The following is an 18844-nucleotide window of genomic DNA, read 5'->3' on the forward strand; positions in this document are numbered from 1 at the left end:
TGATCCTTGTAAATTTTCTCTTTTTGTCAGGTTTTAGTGAAATGCTGCTGCAGCCTTTGTGGCTGGCACACTACTCTTTATGGTTGATGTCTGCCAATAATTTAATAACTCTAAGCTTTGATACCATGAGTCATTTGTTTCTTAAGGATGCAGTATATGCATCAATGTATTCTCAAACTGCCTTTTAAAGTTTCTGCCCTATGCCTAGCCATAGGCAAAGGCTTCTATAGTCAAACTCAGTCTGCTATGTTGTGAGAGTATGTTGATATAAAACTCAGAGTGCACTACCTCATTTGCTTCAGATTTTTAAAATAAAATGTTTTATTCATTCACTTGAATTTCATTTACTGAAAACAGTATGAACACTGTGTTCCAAGCAGCCTGTTATGTTGTGAGATATATCAGTGAACAGAGAACAATTATTTGTTCTTCTTTTATAGAACTTGTATTCAGGAGAGCAGAGAAAGGTAATAATAATAATAATATTTAACATGTTAGGTGATGATAAAGAGGAATCTACATACAGGACTAAGGAAGGAATTACTTGCAGGGAGAAGTTAGTTTCAAAAGGCATGCTCATGGTAGGTCTCACTAGAAAGTTAACCAGAAAAATAACATTTGCAAAAAGACCTGAAAAAGATGAGGACATAAGGTGTGACCATCTGGGAGAAGAACGTCCAGGGCAGAGGTAATATCAGGTGAAAAGGCCCTAAGGTAGGAGTGTGTCTCACATATTCAAAGAATAGCTGGAAGGAGAACAGTGCTGAGGTAAAAATTTTTGTTCGAAGACTCATTAACTTTTTTTTTCAGGAGGTATCAGGGATTGAACCCTGAAACTCATACATGGGAAGCAGTTGCTCAACCACTGAGCTACATCTGCTCCCCAGTGAGAGTTGTTTTTTTGTTTTTCATTTGTTTATTTTGTTTTTTGGAGGTATGGGGGATCAAACCCAGGACCTCGTACATGGGAAGCAGGCTCAACCACTTTAAGCTACATCACTTCCCCCACATTAACTCTTAACGTGTCCTATACCTTCAAGCTAAAGTGATATGTGACTGCCTCATAACATAGTAATAATGTGCTTACACATATTTTCCAGTTAAAAAAAATGTGATTGTATTTTCTATGGCTGTTTTCACTCTTCAGCCAGAAAGCTGAATATTTCTGATAGGGACCTTCTGATCGACAAAGCCCCAAATATTTACACTTTACAAGAAAAGTTTGTTGATTTTGATTTAAAGACTCAGAAGAAAATGCATGTACAAGTAAAGCTTTGTTAAATAAGTATTGTTGTGAAGAATTTCTGGGTATTTTAAAAAATTTTCATGAATACCTTTGTGCTGAGCATTAAAATTTCATCACAGTAAAATTTCATTCCAACCAAGCAATATGAGTAGTTTTCTTAAAGTTTGTTCTTTTGGCAGAGCCGAAGTGTATATCCCAAAGACACTAGATACAAGGTTGGGTTCTAAAATAAGTAGAATGAACTTTCTTCATTCCCATGGGGGTATGGAAGAAATTTGGGGCCAGTCTCAAGGTACATAAAATGTTCCCCATCCTATGCCTGAGTGGTGAATGACAGGTATACAAGCCACTGGTCCATGAGACCCGCATCAAAATTTTAAGATCCCTTTGGTAAACATGGAGAAATTATTTTTCCTTTTATCTTCATTGTCCTTTCCACTGTGGATGCCCTTTTTAAATGATGATTTGTGTTTGTGTACCTTAAAACATAAAGTGTATATAGCTAACCACATGCATTTTATAGACTGCTTAGACAATGCACAAATGTGCATGTTTATTATAGGAAATCTGAGAGAGAATGTAAATTGACATCAAAACTCCAAAATTTCAATTTCATTTCACTCTTTCAATTCTTTTTACCCCTATGCCAAAAGTTGTCACTTCTCAACTCTGCCTTCAGACAACCTACTGAGTAAGAGAAATTAATCCAACTCAATTAAATACTGGTGAGAAATATAAAAGGCTGAGGCATAGTTGGCTTATCAATCAGTAGTTCCTTCCATATATATTAGAACTGATTGCATCCGTGTTGAATTTGTACAGTCTAAATTAAAGCATAATTTTATTTAGTATTCAATGCATTATGAAGGAAACAGCTTCTCTTGTAAAAGCAAAACAAAGAACAAACAAATTAAACCTTGTAATATTGCAGTTATATTATGTCATCAAAAGTAGGAGAATTATAAAGTAAAATAACAATCTTATTCTAGTCTGTTGTTTATTAGATGACTCACATTTTCCTGACCTTCACCAATGCTAATCCATGACAAGAAGGCTAAGGGATCAATGTCAGCCATAAGTTTACATTTTGTCTTTATATCCATGTACTGAGAGGACTGGGCTTTGTTCCACATGAATATTATTTCTTTATTTGTCTTGTTTTCATAACATGAAGTGCGTGAACTATGCCTCATTTGAAACATCTGTTTAGTGCTTTTGATGTTTCTGTTCAGTCTATTAAAAAGAAAAGTGTTTTCTTCTAAACAACTACTATTCGTAGCAGAGTTTTGATTTTGTAAACTTGACAAGCATATTTTTAAATGTTATATATTCCAAATATTTTTTTAGTTCTGGAGTGCTTAGCAGTTAGCCCGTTAGTTTCATTGTTATTCCTTTGCAATGGAAAAGTCTTAGTCCTCATTTATTAATGGAAAAAACAAAGCAACTTTGTGGTTATAAGAATAAAAATAGATTAATATATTGAGATAGAACTATCTTCTGTTGATTTTCCAAGAGAATACTGAGTGTCTTTGAAAATTAAATGTATCTTCTTATATCTTCAAGAGCTATGGAATCAGATGTGGAACTATTTGCTCATCCCACTAAGATGACTAAATGATTAAATGAGGCAACATCAGTAATGCAAAGCCCAGTTTCAGTTACACAGAAGATAAGAGGCTCAAAAATGCTTTCCATTCTATCTTGTTCTTGTGTAAATTATAGTCTACATGATCGTCTAGATAATAAAATATACCTCTGCAGGAAGATTTACTAGTGAAGGGCTGTGTATCTGGAGCATGTTGTATTAGTCCCACTTTGAATAGATGATATTCAGTCGTACTTGGGCATCTTGACCTTGCCCTATACTGAAGATGTTGCCTTAAGAAAATGTACTTAATGTCATACTGTTAGTAGGACATCTCCCACCCATTCTTTGAGAATACATGAGCAATGTTTCTCAAATCTCAGTGTCAGGAAAAGATGTACTTCTCATATGCAATAAGTATTTTTTTAATTTAATTTAGAGACAGTTTGAATCTTAGAAATTATTACATTTTCCACATTGCCTTGGTCAGTAGGAAATTTGTGTTATATTTTTGTACTCTGTCCAGTAGTCGTACCAGTGCCTTTTGGGTGTGCATTTCTTTGTTTAAACCTTATCTTTGTTTTCACCCATTGTCCTTATTTTACCTTCAACTTGATTTCTTATCAATATTTTCAATAAACATTACTCTGCTTACCCTGTTGTTTGTTTATTTTTGAACAGTATTGCTAAGATTACAGGATCACAGAATACTAGATCTTGAACATAAAACAAGCATAGTTTATAGACTACTCACTAGAAACAGCTGGAGAATTTTTTTTCTTATTTGTTTTTGGGTTTGGTTTTTACTTCAGTTGCATAATTTAGTTAAGCAATCTACTTTGTTCATAGCATGTTGTCATGATCCCATCCACAAAGCTCCTCTCTTGTCAGACTTTTTTATTTCTGAATCATCTATCTTTACTTTCATCCTTGCTTTCCCCTATGCTTCGATTCTAATGATTGGAATATGTCCAATTATATGTTTTTATCTTTGAGCAAATATGTAACATTTTGAGTATGCATGAGCTACAAAAATAAATGTATTATGTTATAGATCTGATTCTGTTTATTACTTTTGAAACTCAGCACTATGTTTTTACAGCATATTCATTTGCTGTGTATCTCTATTTTATTGTTTCTGACTGTTGCTTAGCATCCCATAGCAGATATCCACAACACTTAGTTTATCCTTTCTCTAACAGTGGACACCCAGAGTACCATTAACTCCTGCTATCACATCTTTAATGACAATCTTTGCAAATATCCTCTTAAAGATTTGAGTGCAAATTTCTGAATTATCTGTCAACATCTTTCATATCTTTATTGTCACCTTGCTTCCCAGAATTTCTGTACCAGCTTCACTCCAAAGCAGTTCGTGTGGGTTCCTATTCTCTCACATCTTCAACAATATTTGGTACTTTCGGATTTTCTAATATTTGTCTTTCTTCCAAATGTAAGGTTTTGTCTTGTTTAAATTTGTTACTAAGCTTACTAGTGAGGTTAAACATTAACCATGTAGGTTTCTCCCTCTCTGAATTGCATATTTATATAAATTTTCCCCATTTTTTCTATTTTCATTAATTTTTGTGGTTTGCAAGAATTCTTTGCATCACCTAGATATTAATACCTCTTAAATTTACTTGTTCCAAATTTCTTCTTTGACATAGTTTGTGAATTTGAATATGACAAATTTTTCACATTATAGTTTTAAATTCTTATTTATCATATCTTTTTCCCAACATCTTCTTCTATTAGAATAAGTTTTCTTTTTGGAATGTAATCATCTGAAGTAGAGATGCAACGTTATTTGTGGTAGGTTTCCCAAAGTAGCTATTAAGCAATTCTCACTGTCCCTGCTTGGTAATCATCTTTATCATATATCAGATTCCCAGTGGAAAGCGTTTTCAATAAAAGAATATTTCTGTTTTTATGTTCTTATATAAGATATATTTTCTGTAAGTAATCCAAATTTAGTTTTTGTATTGAAGGCTGGCCAGATAAACAAATAAATATAGAAATTTGTTGGTCTTTATTTCTTGACTAACAAAATTGATTTCATTATTAAATATATTTTTAATTTTACCATTTCAATACCTATGTCATTCTCTTCCCTATGAAAAGTGTGGAACCATATGGTTGATAAACATAGAAATCAGTGCTTCTTCCTGACCAGCTACCAGATGTTCAGGGTTCTTTGTTCAAATTTTTTTTTTACATTATGAAACATACTGAATCAATCTTTAAAGCTAAGAACATTAAAAACATTTTCAGTAAGAAATTCTGTATTATTGAGATTGCCTATAAAGCTATTTGATAGAAATGATGTATTATGTAACATATTCTTGACCAAGGAAATCTGGTCTGCAGACATAGAAAAAGCACAGATGGATGAAAACAATTCTGTAATCAAGATTTGAGGTTGGAGGTATCCATCCTAACTAGAGTGAATGGACTAAATCGTGGAAGGACTTCAAATACAAATTTCCAAGTCATTTTTTATTTTTAGGTATTCAAGGTCCATGTAAGATACATTTAACTTTCAAGAAGGCTTAACCTACCATAAGGTATGGCCCTCCAGAGTGAGAATTAAAATAGTCTTTATTCCTGATTGTATAATATGGATTTACTATAATTAAGAAGGGAGACCAAAGTTCTGAGAGATTTAGGACAGTTCTCATTATACTTGTCATGCTTTCACATCTGAACCAGTCTGCATGTTAAATATACCTAATGAAGTATCTTTAGTTTCTGATTATGAAATGAATAACGGCTTTTTATACCAGATTTGAAAAAAATGAAAAGCACTTCTAATTCCAATGATCAAGGATTTGTATTTATTTTTGTTTTTATATTTGCTTTTTGTTTTATTTCAAAGTACTTTCATAAAGTGTATACTATATGCCAGCAAATGGACTGAATGACTTTCACATATTTTTAATTTATGTGTTAGTCATCCTTACCAGAGATAGGGTAAGAACAAAGGATCCTACTAAACGAGAATGTTTGTGTGTAGTGCAGATTCTTTCCAGGGGAAGGCTGTGTCCCAGTACTGCTAGTCTCACATATTTGTGCAGTAGCCCTCTTTCATCAGTTACTAACTGCTCCTGAAATCATGCTTCCTCCCTATCCAAATCCATTTTAGAACTACAAGAAAGAAGTGAATAACTTTTTTTTAAGCTTTATTTTTATCTATTTATTTCTCCCTCCTCCCCTCATTATTTGCACTTGCTGTCTGCTGTCTATGTCTGTTCGTTGTGTGCTCCTCTTCTTTTTAGGAGGCACTGGGAATCAAACCCAGGACTCCCCATGTGGGAGGGAGGTGCCCAATGGCTTGAAACACCTCCACTCCATCTTGTTATGTCTCTCATTGTGTTTCCTCATTGTGTCTCTTTGTTGTGTCATCTTGTTGCATTAGCTTGCTGCAGCATCCTATCAAATCAGCTCGCTGTCTTGCTGATCTTCTTTAGGAGCCACCAGAAACTGAAACTAGGACCTCCCATAGGTAGGCAGGCATCCTACCTTGAGCCACATTTACTTGCCTATGAATAACTTCTGAAAATATCCTGATTTGAATACTCCATTGCCTTGCATATCTGTACACTATGAACAAATTAATATATTTTTATGTTTCACTGTGTTCTAAGCACTCTATTTATTATGGAATATTTGTAAGAATTAGGTAATAGAACTTTTCCCTTTAAAAACATGGGTAAAGAGGTAAAATTTGCCTGGAAAAATAATTATAAAAGCATAACAACACCAGCTTGCTTGCTATAAATGTAAATGCTATTGAGCTACAAAAAGAAGCCAAAGATCTTTATGGAGTGGGCTGTAAAGAAATTCTTCATAGAATAAATGAAATCTTAGCTAAGCTTGGAAGGAATTTTTAAAAAAGCAAACAGGTTGGTAGACAATAGGAAAGAGTTCACTCAAGGAAGAAAAGAGAATAAGACCAGAGACCAGGAAAGGGGAAATACGTAGAAATAAAGGAGACAGAGAGCTGGTGAAATTACAAAGAAACTTTGACTCTAATATTGTACAAATTTCCCCATCCAGCTGCCCTTAAAAGTAAAACATTTCCTTGGGCTGCTAGTATAGTTTGTATTAAAATGTTCATTAAATGTTCACAAGAATGAAATGAGAAATACATTCTTCATGCCTGTAGCTTTTTTCCAACTATGGAACCAAAATACATTTACAAAGAAAATATAAACAAATCTATAAATCATTAAAATGCTTATTTAATGTGATCATTTTGTACTGATTTAACATGTACCATTAATATGAATATTGGACATGGACTTCCACATATGTATATGTGTGTGTTTGTGTGTGTGTGTATTAGGTTCTGCCTATAGTAATGTGGACTGAATCGTTGCAACACTCTATTCAATGACTTCAAAAGTTTTTATGTATTTGCTACATAGAGATGTTTTATTTTCACTTGACTGGAATATATTATTAGCATATTAAATCCATCTTTGTTCTTTTCAGCAGCTGGAAACTGTTAAAGCCTTGAAAATGGTTCAAACTCTATGATAAAACAAATACTAACACTGTAGTTGATCTACTACCTGCTATTTAGATACAGTTTATTAGTTTTATAAACTATAAGTTTATCTTGAACACTCTTAGGCTAAGAAAGCCTTATAGAAAACTCATTGATCTCCAGAATGCACCTGTTATACCAGCCCTAGTTTGAGAAACACGCCATCAAGCTGTTGGGGGATATGGGTTTAGAAAGTCAGGATCTGGTTAACTGAGCAACTTTCATGTGTTCCAGCAATCAGCGGAGTGTCTCAGTAAATTCTCAATCTGGAAAATGGTAAAGTCTTTAAAGAAGAGTAAATGTATACCGATTTGTTGAAATAAATGGGAAAGAACTAATTTTTACATAGAAAAGGACTTATTTTTATATAGGAAATGGAAGAGTTTTCCAACTGGATTCAAATAAAACAGAGATCGGTGAAAATTGTACCTTAGAGAGGACAAAAAATCTGGAGAGGATACCAAGAAGGAGCCAAGAAGAGAACCAGGACAGTCTAATGTTATTGCATGCCCAGCAAAGAAGAAAAGACCTTTAAGGACTCAAGGTCATCAGTGTCACATGCACAAATCGGAAAGATGGAGGCAATGCTTCAAAATCCATATCACCAGTGGCATGGTGTCATCATAGTCAGGATGCAATTGATGTTAGCTTTATGGAGAAAGCAGCTAGTGGAAGAAAAGATACAGAAGATTGATCTGGAGGCTTCCTGAAAATAAGGAAAATGACAGAGGCTTTTGAGAGTTACAGTTAACTGTGTCAGGAACTAAGGATATATTCTCTGCAAAACACAGTAATGGATCCCAGATATTTCTATTTAGTGAGAATGGTTTTGGTTTTGAGGGTCTTTCTAGTTCCTCATTGGAAAATTTCTTTAATTAATCACAAGACCATTCTGACTTACAGGGTGTGGTCCTGCCAGGTCAAGGGGAGGCCTGGAGAGAATTTTTTGAGCTCCTTTTCTTTTCTCAATTTTGTCACCCTGACGCTACAGAAAAATTAATTACTTCCTGTAGCTGAAAACAGTCTTTTGGGAGCCTTGTACTTAGAACTACATCCCTCTTTGGGGTACCTTTCTTACTCTACCACCAATACCATTTTGCCGCAAATGAACAAATTTCATATGTGAGTACTCACATTGTAACGGTGTAATGAGGGCTCCTCTGTGTCCAGCGCCAGTCTCCTCCAGGTTTGGAGGAGCTTGTGCGCTCTGGGCTGGCCGGGGCCATATCACAAATATGCTGGTCACTAATGGCTTTGCTCCCAGGGTGGTTTTGGTTATTGTCTCTATGCCCCCTTTCTTTTTGGTGAAGATGAATATTGCTTTCTTTTTTATATTCTCACAGAGGAAGAGTTCCTGTATTCCTTCAGTCCTTTTTATGCTGTTATTGTAAGGTCTGAGGCCACACACAAACATGTAATTTTGTTTTTTGCTGTAATATTATATAGAGAAGGAGTAAGGGTAACTATTCAGAACCTGCTATGTGATATCACTGTGGAAATATTTTGACCTGTGCTATTTACTCTTTACAGCAACGCTTCACATTACATTACTATTTTTATCTCCATTTCACTAAGGCAGTAAAAAGGTACTTAATGGCCCTAGATCACAGAATTAGTAAATGGTGGTCCCATTGTTTGAATTTAGCTTTGGCTAAGGTCAGATCACCTACTCACTTATAAAACCACTGGCAATAAAATATGAGCTATTCAATAAAAGTCTTATTGTGTACTTCTTATCCTAAATGGTAATAATTCATTTATTTGTAGATGGTAGGTGGCTTACTATGTTACAAAGATACTTAAGTACTAAAGCTGTATTAAAGCTTAAAATTTTTAGGCTCTGAGGCTCTTCAGAGCAGAAGCTTGGTTCTACTTGTTTATTTTTAAATCTCTAGAGACTGTATTGTTTTGTAGAAATGCAGTGAATGCTCCCTGAATTAATTAATTGATTTTTTCTTTTTTGTGTGTGGAGAGAGTAAAGTAGTACCCCAGCTCTCAAGTCAGAGGTCCTTGTAGAAACTTTGGTCACTGTCATCTGATGGGTGTGAGGATCCCTGCAGTAACCTGGGGAAGGGCTCTTGGTCTAATCATTGCAAAACAGAGGCCAAAAAATAAATCCGAAAAATCTTTATTTCACTCTAACGTTGAGTGGATATTTTTTTCCTGGTGATAAATTAAATCATTAGTGTGAAAATGCCCTAACTTTGCTCTTAGCAATATACTATGAAATGACCTCAAACATATGCAACATTAGTTTAGGACACACACACGACACAAAACCAGGTTTAATTACGTAGCATCTTTGTATATATGGCTTGCAGTATTTCACTACATGACAGTGAAAAGGAAAATACCTGTGATAGTGGAAAGGGCTGAATGTTTGTTTCTGGTTTCTCTCCTGGATAGTGTTTCCATTCCATTTTCTTTCTTGTTGCAGGTGAACACAGATGACAGAGTGGTTAAGATGGACCTCGGTTTACTCTTCTTAAAGGTTCGCAAAACAGATGCTGGGACCTATTTTTGCCAGACAGTAGAGCATAGTTTTGTCCACACTGTCCGTAAAATCACCTTGGAGGTAGTGGAAGAGGAGCGCGTAGAGGAAATGTTTAGCAAAGACTATGAGGAGGAGGGGCCTCACAAGATGCCTTGTCCTGCCCAGAGCAGCATTCTGCAAGGAGCAAAACCATGGTACAAGGAGTTCTTGCAGTTGATTGGTTTTAGCAACTTCCGGAGGGTGGAAGAGTACTGTGAAAAGGTATGGTGCACAGAGAAGAAGAGGAAAAAGCTTAAAATGTCACCCTCCAAGTGGAAGTATGCCAACCCACAGGAGAAGAAGCTCCGTTCCAAGTCTGAGCACTATCGTCTGCCCAGGCACACACTGGCCTCCTCATAGAATGGAACCTTCTACTGGCTTTCAAAGAAGTTATATTTGGGACCTAAAAATCTATGAGCGATCATCCAACTTTTTGAATTAAAATAGATTTCTGTAATACAGAAATGACTTTGAAGGTGTTATGGTAAATTATTCTACATATTCATCTGACTGGCAAAACATCATGTAAAATTAACCAATTTCTTTAGTGTGTATTGCTTAAATGGTTACATGCTATATTTGTCAAAAATGACCCTAGCTGTAGTTTTGAGTACTTTGGCTGCCTTTCCATTGCCATTCTTAATTTACCTTAGGAAAATGTAAGGCTACTGGAATATCAAAGAAAAATTAGAGAAGTTCATAATCACAAAAAATAAACATATTCTTTAATCTTTCTGAATTTTCCCTATCCACTATGATGTAAAATATGCAAAACACATTCTCATGTGAACTGTCTGTAATTTTTAATAATCATTGTATTAGTGTTGTCTAAGCCCTGAGTTTTACAGAACAGGTGTGTTGTAATTGTTGTAAACCATGAAAGGAAATATTTGGCCACTCTAAGGCTATGCCCCTTATAAAACATTCACTAATATTTTTGTTTCATGGAAAATATGTATTTAGATTTCACTTCAATATGGAAAGAATGAAGCTAAGGTAAATTCTCAGTAAGAGATCAAAGAATGTCAAAACAAATGGAGTTGTAGTTGAACCACTTTAGCCAAAAGGTTTTTTTGCTGCCCTCTTGTGGTAGAAACAGTATTATCATTTTTCTTTTTCCTCTGAAGATATTCTAATGCAGAGTTGAAAGATATTTCTCGATAGATGTGTCTAGTCCCTATTCAGAAACAAACTAAATGGAATAGGAAATCTCTTAATCTTTTTGTCCCTTTTTAAGATGGGATAGTAAGTATGGATAATTTATCTTACAAATTACAAATGAAGATACTGCAGCACTGAAGCTCTATTTAAATTTAAATTTTTAAACCTTCTAAATAATCTTTCCTGAAATCTAAAATATATTGAAGAAACACATATTTCATATTGCAAAAACACATTTCATTTATGGAAAAATACTAAACAATTTGTCATAAATTCTCTTCTTTCCTTTATGTTAACAAGTAAGAAAACAGTTTCATGAGTTCAGTTTACTGCACAGATGTTCAGAGCATTTTTGCTTATCTCTTACAAATACTTGCAAAGTTTTAAATATTAAGCATGTTTATTTCCTGAATTATTTCCTTCTACTTTAAATACTGAACAGGTACCTTTTTAAAATACAAAGTTTTGTTATAAGATGTTTATTTAAATAAAAATTAAAATCAGGGGAATTATACATGAAGCACCTATGAATAATTATTTTAAATGTTAATTTAAAATAATATTCCTTTCAGTTTTCAAAGTTAGCTTATCAGCTAGATAATAAAGTTAAAATGTCGATACTTGTAATGGCTTGTAGTATCATTCCAAAATTACCAGATAGTAAAAATGTTTTTAAAAGTTTAAAACCCTCATTCAAATAAGACCCTTAGCTCCAAAAGTTCTCAAGAATATGAATAGGTTGAAAATGAACATCCTTTGAAAAATCCACCTGCTATTTCCCCAAGAATCCACCAGAGGTCATTGCTGCCTACCAATATTAATTAAGAATATGCTGTTGGAAGTTATAAAAACCTATATTTCAGGTTTTTAAAATCCTACCCAATTTGGAGAAACAGAACCATAAACACAGATCACAGGTCCTTAGCAAAGTTTATGCCTGAAATACCCAAAGTTAACAGGTAAATCAATAAAACACAATTCATCAAAAATATTCTTCCTTTGACACTTGGCAAGGAAAGGGAAGGCAGGATGTTATCTTGCGCCAGAAATTTTAAAATGTAAAACATGTAAGGCCTAAATAGTTATCATTTAAATCTTAGATATAGTATAAGTAGTTTTTTTATTAATCTCAATTACATGAGCAGTTAATAATGATAATGATGCTATATTTGAAATAAAATATTTGGTAACTGAAGTGATAAGGCTGAAGAAAAATAATTTTCCTATGATAAGAGTCTTTAATTAAACACACATGTAAGCTGTTTGACAAAAGTGTGTTGACCAGAAGAGTAATATTTTTCATAAAATGATCCTGGGGGGACACAAAAAAAACCTGAAAAAGCTTATGAAAAATGCTGATTTGAAATAAGTCTAAGAAAGTGCCATAATTTAAGAACACTAAATGATATCTTATTACCTGCCTGCTTATGGCAGTAAGAAAATTGGGAAAGTAGAAGGAAAGGTGGGAAAAGATAGAGAAAAGGCAGTTTCAGGCTTCTGTCCTGCAATGTTCATTTTGGTTCTCTTTCTACACACACACACACACTTTAAGACAGATCTCCACTGTGCTCTCAAAAAAAAAAAAAAAACCAAACCAAATACAACCAACTTATGTTGCTCTTTTTCTTGAGAACCTGCAATCGCAAAAATATATTCCCAATGTTTATTCTGTCTGGGGTTAGAATTCTAATTCAGAATCTCCTTTAAGAAATGCCCAGGCTTGCAAAAACACAAATGAGTCAATCAGATTGATAGTCTTTTCCTTGAACTCCTCAATTCTGAAATCTTTTTCCCAGACATAATATTGGTGAAGGAGAGAAAACATGTGCCCTATAAACACACAGCTGAGACACACGCCTACCCTAATTTGGAAGAGGCTGCTCTATATAGTGTCAGTGTCCTGTTTCTTCAGATTTCTAGGCAGTTCTTCATTAGGGGAGAAGACCTGAGAATAGATGAGCTTCTACATAACACAGTGTATGCCTCCTCCTTCAGCACTCATCCCCCTGCGAGCCACTGAGGGAGAAGTCCTCAAGGAGGTTTACAACTCGGAGGAATTTTCCTTGATGATTCGTGAGGTCTTTTCTATGTCTCACGTCCTGCTTTTCTAATTTTCTTCTTCTGTGTTTATTGCTGGACATTTTAGTGCAAACAACCCACTTAGATATTTCAGTGCAAACAACCCATTTTTAACCCACTTGGATTAAAAAAAAGAAATAAACACTAATAAGCCCTCTAGAAAAAAGGATACAGGTCTTTGCTGTTTAGTAAATGGCAATTCCATATATATTTTAGAGTTTTTCCCATTCCAAAATTAGTTAAATATTTAAGATGCTTTTATTGAGTGTTTAATATTTGCTATAGGGTGTAGGGTTTTGTAAATACTTGTAGTGATTATAAACATTTGTAAAATTTGTAAAATACTGTAACTTGTTTCGAGTGTCGGTGTTAAGCAGCTGTTGTCCTTAAAAATGACTTGCTCTGTGACATATTTAGCCTGACAAATATATTGGGAAAAAAAAATACTTAGAATAGATATTTGGGCTTCCAGCAGAAAGTGCCAGAGTTATGATGACAATAAGGAGTTGTTTTTTTTCTTATAGCAGATTATTACATTCATTTACTTTTCCAAAATAAGTGTGTCATTTTCCAGGGCAACAAACAGTTGCATTTGAAGCAGATATAAATAATAGATTTTGAGTTGAGCAATGTTATTTAATCTGATATGTTTATTTTATTTTTTTCTTGGGTGGATAGCTTTATATTTTGGGTTTTTTTTTAAGAATTGAATTTGTTTAGATTGAAAAGGTTTAAATGATCTAGTTATATGCTAGCGAACTGTATTGGGATACTTGCATCTGTATGGCCTCCTTTAATTTGCTTGACTGAATCCTTAAGAGCATGTGCCAAGATCATTGACAATGTGTCCCTTTGACTATAACATGGATCTTCACTATGCACTGCATACTTTGTCCGTATTATTACATACAATTTCTGTTTGGTTCAATTTAGACGAAAAAGAAATAAATATTTGATAAACTTTAAGTGCTGTCTGAAAACTGTTTTCTAAGTTTTTGCCAATGGAAATCACTTTTCTTATGATGTCAAGTCTAAATGTCAACAGAGATACCAAACTAGCATAATTTTTTAAGAAGATAGAAAGGAATTCAATTTTCTTTCCTAGGAATTCATAAGTCAACTTTCCAAAAGGGAAACGACAATTAATCTTAGTACCTTGCAGTTATTTGGGTTTATTTATGCCACATCATGTTTCCAGGACCAGCAGTCAAAAATGCCTTTCAAAACTGTATCATCCAGATAAGAGATATGGAAAATGAATGCTTTTGAAGTTATAATGACTAGGATGTTTATAATTTTTGCAAGTCTTAAGCTTTATCTTCAGGTATCAAAATGGCTGTGTTCTATACTATTTTTATAAGGCCCTGGAAAACATTTAAATGTGATTCAGTGTTAAATGAACCTCTATTTTGGGAATTTGTTTTTGAGGCAATATTTTTTTACTGATAATTAGTTGCAGTGATTCTAAAGGAAGAATTTGGCAGCAGCTCCAGGAGAGTTTCTCTGACAGCATTCTGATGTGTCAATGCCATTAATGATACCTGTTTATCCATGTTTCAAACTTGCATTCAATTAAAATACAGTTCCTGCTTTTAGTGTATTTGACAAACCCACTGAAACTGCTCTTTTTATATATATATATTCATTCATTAGTCAAGTGAAAGGGGAAAAAACAACTATGCTGACGAGAAATCTGTTGTCCATAAGTCAACAGGAGCAAAAATTTTTGTTATTCAAAATCTCTGTGCCAGGCGCTGGACCAAGTGCTGCATAAAATAGTAGAAATGTAATAATCTCATTTGTTATATGGATAAATAACAATTGAAGTATATTTGTTTTGAGCATATGTTAGTGTCCACTGAAAAAACTCCAAATTTTCTTTTTCCTTTTTGCAACATGAAACCCAGAGTATAGCTTTTAAAATGAATTGCACGTGTTTATAATGCTGTGAAAAGTATTTCTATTAATGAACTTTGACACTTCCGGTCAAGATAGCAGTGGAAAGCCAGGCTTTGATTCAGAGGAACTGCAATGATGCAGAAATGATAGGTGATATGTGAAAAGAAAAATTATTAAAAAGAAAAAAAAACAAAGATTAACATCTCCACAGACCAAAACATAAATACAAAGTAGTGATTGGGGACGATGCCATATTTCCACTGGGTGTAGGCCTGGCAAAAGGGAGGGGTAGCAGGAACCCAGGTGCTATGCAATGAGAGGAATATGCCTGATGCACACCTAGTGTGGCATTTCAGCGAGTGCACAGCTTGCGGGGTGGAGGCCTGGTGAATTTCACTACCTGTATGCCTTGGAAGGCCTAGCACACAAACCCATCTCAGGTCCTGAACTTAACATGGCTTCACTCTTTCCCAACTTGACTGGGTCCAAATAACTGCAGTCCTCACCCTCTACCCTGACACCCTCCTTATCTTACTTGCCATACTTATTTGTATTTTCTCTAGTTTTCCTAACTTTTTAACCTGAGGCCTTACCCCTATTACTTCTGATTTCCAGGAATACTTTCAGTGCCCTCAAACCTTCCTAATCCCCAAGATGAGTTAGGTTACCCTACTCTGGGGCCTCATAGTTCACTGCCATCAACTTTTCCATAGCATTTTTACCCCTAGTACTGTGATTTCTGGTATGCTTTGTGAAATTTGCATTTCCCTAATGACTAGCAATGTTGAGCATCTTTGCATTTGCTTTTTTTTTTTTTTTTTGTCATCCATAAATCTTCTTTAGGGGTGTCTGTTCAAATCTTTTGCACAATTTTATTGGGATTACATGAAAGTTACACCAAAAATATAGTAGATTCCCATTAGACAGAAGCCCTCTGTGAGATATAACTTTTGAAATTCTTTATCCAAGTCTTTGGGCCTTTTCATTTCGGTAACAATGTGGTTTTTTGTTTGTTTTCTTTGAGGTACCAGGCCAAGGATTGACCTCATATGTGGAAAACAGTCCCTCAACCACTGACCTACATTGGCTCCCTGGTGATAGTTTTAATATTTGCTTGTGGTTTGTATTTTTGTTTTAGAAGATACTGGGGATTGAACCTGGGACCTCATATGTGGGAAGCAGGCACTAGGCTTCTTGAGCTATATCCACTCCCAACAATGTCTTTTGAGAAACAAAAGACAAAACTTTTGCAAAAAAGCAGAACTTTTTTAAAGTCCAATTTATTGACAAGCTATCGTGTTGAATTAGGTCATTTTTGTGAAACACAAGGTCACTACTATTTTTTCCAATGTTTTCTTCAAGAAGTTTTAGAGTTTTAGTAGTTACATTTACATTTATAACTATTTCAAATTAATTTTTGCGTATACTGTGAAATGTCAAAGTTTATTTCTTTGCACATAGCAATCCAATTATACCAGGACTCTTCGTTGAAAGGTGATTTCCCCATTGAATTGCCTTGGCACATTTTTATGAAGGTAATAAGCTATACAATGTTTAGGTTGGCTGAGTCAGGCAAATTTCCAGACTTAAATGGTGTATCTCTGTCTCAAAATGTGAAACATCCCTGAAATATGAAAGTCTTTAATCTTAAACATTCTGTTAAATAAAGGTATCATTGATTTATCAAGTAACCTTCTTTGAAAATGCTACTCATAAACATTATTATCAATTAGATCAACCAGCTAACAGCTTGCCGAGGTCACTTGCACTGTAAAAATGACATATTTTATTGTGGGGGATAAGGAGCAGAAGGGCAAGAGGAAAGGGAAAGAAGTACGTGGCTTTTTAGAATGGACCTGTTTTAAGAGAAATTTCAGGTTTGATTGGAAGATATAAAGTAACAAAGAAAAGTGTGTCTCTAGGGGTAAGCAAAAAGACAATATGAGATAAACTGCTTTTTTACACTGTTTATGTTATCTTATATATGGGAAAAAGGATAAAAGTTTTTAAGTGTTCTCTATAACCCCCTCCTTGTCTCCTGTTATGGTTTCCCAGCTTCGCAGATACCAATGATTTCCTACCAAACCTTTCTGTACTGTGTGGTCTCAATTCTCAAAAAGCATAATCCAGGCTAGTTAATATGGGTAAAATATTTCAGACACATAACAGTTTTAAAAGATTCTTATAGGCTCTCAAAGCAATCCAGTAGCTGTTTACAATACCGTTTCCTTAGGAAGAACACTTTTTGAATCACCACATTGGTTTGCAAAGGAATGCAACCTGGGTAGGTTTGGGTTTTTATCTCTGTTATGTTTTCAAAAATGTCATCTACCTCCTCAAAGATTTAGTTATATGCAAAACAGTCATAGTGCAAATATATTTTACTGCAACACCATCTTTTAAAATTTAAAATGTACATATAAAGAACATGTTGTCATGTTCTTTATTAAATAGACTATTAAAATATTACTATAATATATAAAATATAAAATACTCCCTAACACTTGTGCATAAATGGAAGTTCACTGTATAATTTTTACTCTAGCAGGAGTGATATTGCAGATATATTCTTGGAAGCTATCTGAAAATTAGCTTGGAGTTTATTTTTAAATGTGAGAATGTCTCATTTCTTCAGCTAATTAATTCCATTTAAAGAGGACATGTATTGGAACACTTTGAATTTATTTATTCCAATTTGTCACGTCTCTATGTGGACTAACAGCCAAAGCATTTCTAAACAGAAGATGTTAAAACTGCCTTTATTTTATGTTTTATGTTATGGCTCAGCATAGCAGCAAAAATACTAGAAAGTTTTCAGAGAATCCATAAATGAAAGGCTGAGACAGTTCTGAGGAAGGCACTGGTTTTCATGCTCCATGTATCTGTTCATCATGTTCTAATTTTGAACTGTGTGGTAGGTATTGTATTTGGTATATTACAAGGCTCTCTCTGTATTAAGTGAAAAACGTGTCTGCTTTCCAAGCGACTGCTGCAGTTCGGGATTTTATACCAATCTCTTTCCTCATGTCATTCTCCCTCCAATCCTTTATATTTATAGTCATGCCTCCTGTGTTAGTCATGGTTTCTCCTGAGACACAGAACTGATATGAGTGAGAGGGAGACAGAGAGAGACAGAAACAGAGAGAGAGGGAAGGAGGGAGAGAGAGAAAAGAGAGGAAAAGAAGAGAGAGAAGAAAGGAGAGATTATAGAAATTGGCTTATGTGACCTTGGAGACTGGCAAGTCCAAATGTTGAAGGGTAGGCCACAAGCTGGAAACTGATGAAGGTGAAGTTTATTCCCCAGGGGAAGCTGGCTTCCTGAAGAAACGGCAGGCAGTCTTCCTTCTGACTTCTTAAGTCCTCAGTTCTCACTTTAAGACCCCTACCTGATTGGATGAGGAAACCCCTCATTGCTGAGGGCAATCGCTTTGGTTGCTTATAGATGCAACCAGCCACAGATGCAATCAAATGAGTAATCATATAAATCCATCCACAAAATGCCCCACAGAACAATGAGGCCAGTGCTTTCTTGATCAAACAAATGACACCATAATCTAGTCGAGGTGACACACGAAATTAACCATCACAGCTCCTGTTCACAACCCTCAGGTCAGAAGGAATGAGCTTTTCTTTTTCTAACCCTACGTTACATTCCCCTTTTTCCTCACCAATGCCTTATACTAAAACTTTGTAGTGAATAGGAACGTCTTCCCCACATTAAAGGAATATCTTTCTACACTGCATCTTCAGCTGTCCCTTCATACCTGATCCTGAGAGAAGTAGGAATTATGT

General features: G+C 34.7%; 1 protein-coding gene across 1 annotated transcript in view; it reads left to right on the top strand.

Annotated features, from left to right (window-relative positions):
- SEMA3E (semaphorin 3E) overlaps window positions 1–14119 on the top strand; it is a 320546-nt gene extending 306427 nt beyond the window's left edge. Inside the window, exon 17 of the mRNA XM_058297096.2 lies at window positions 9818–14119. Coding sequence (XP_058153079.1) covers window positions 9818–10273 — 456 coding nt within the window. The 3' untranslated portion in view covers window positions 10274–14119. The remainder of the gene's footprint in view (window positions 1–9817) is intronic.
- Window positions 14120–18844: the final 4725 nt, after the last annotated feature.

This window comes from Dasypus novemcinctus, chromosome 5 (genome assembly GCF_030445035.2).
Source record: "Dasypus novemcinctus isolate mDasNov1 chromosome 5, mDasNov1.1.hap2, whole genome shotgun sequence".
Lineage (NCBI taxonomy): Eukaryota > Metazoa > Chordata > Mammalia > Cingulata > Dasypodidae > Dasypus > Dasypus novemcinctus.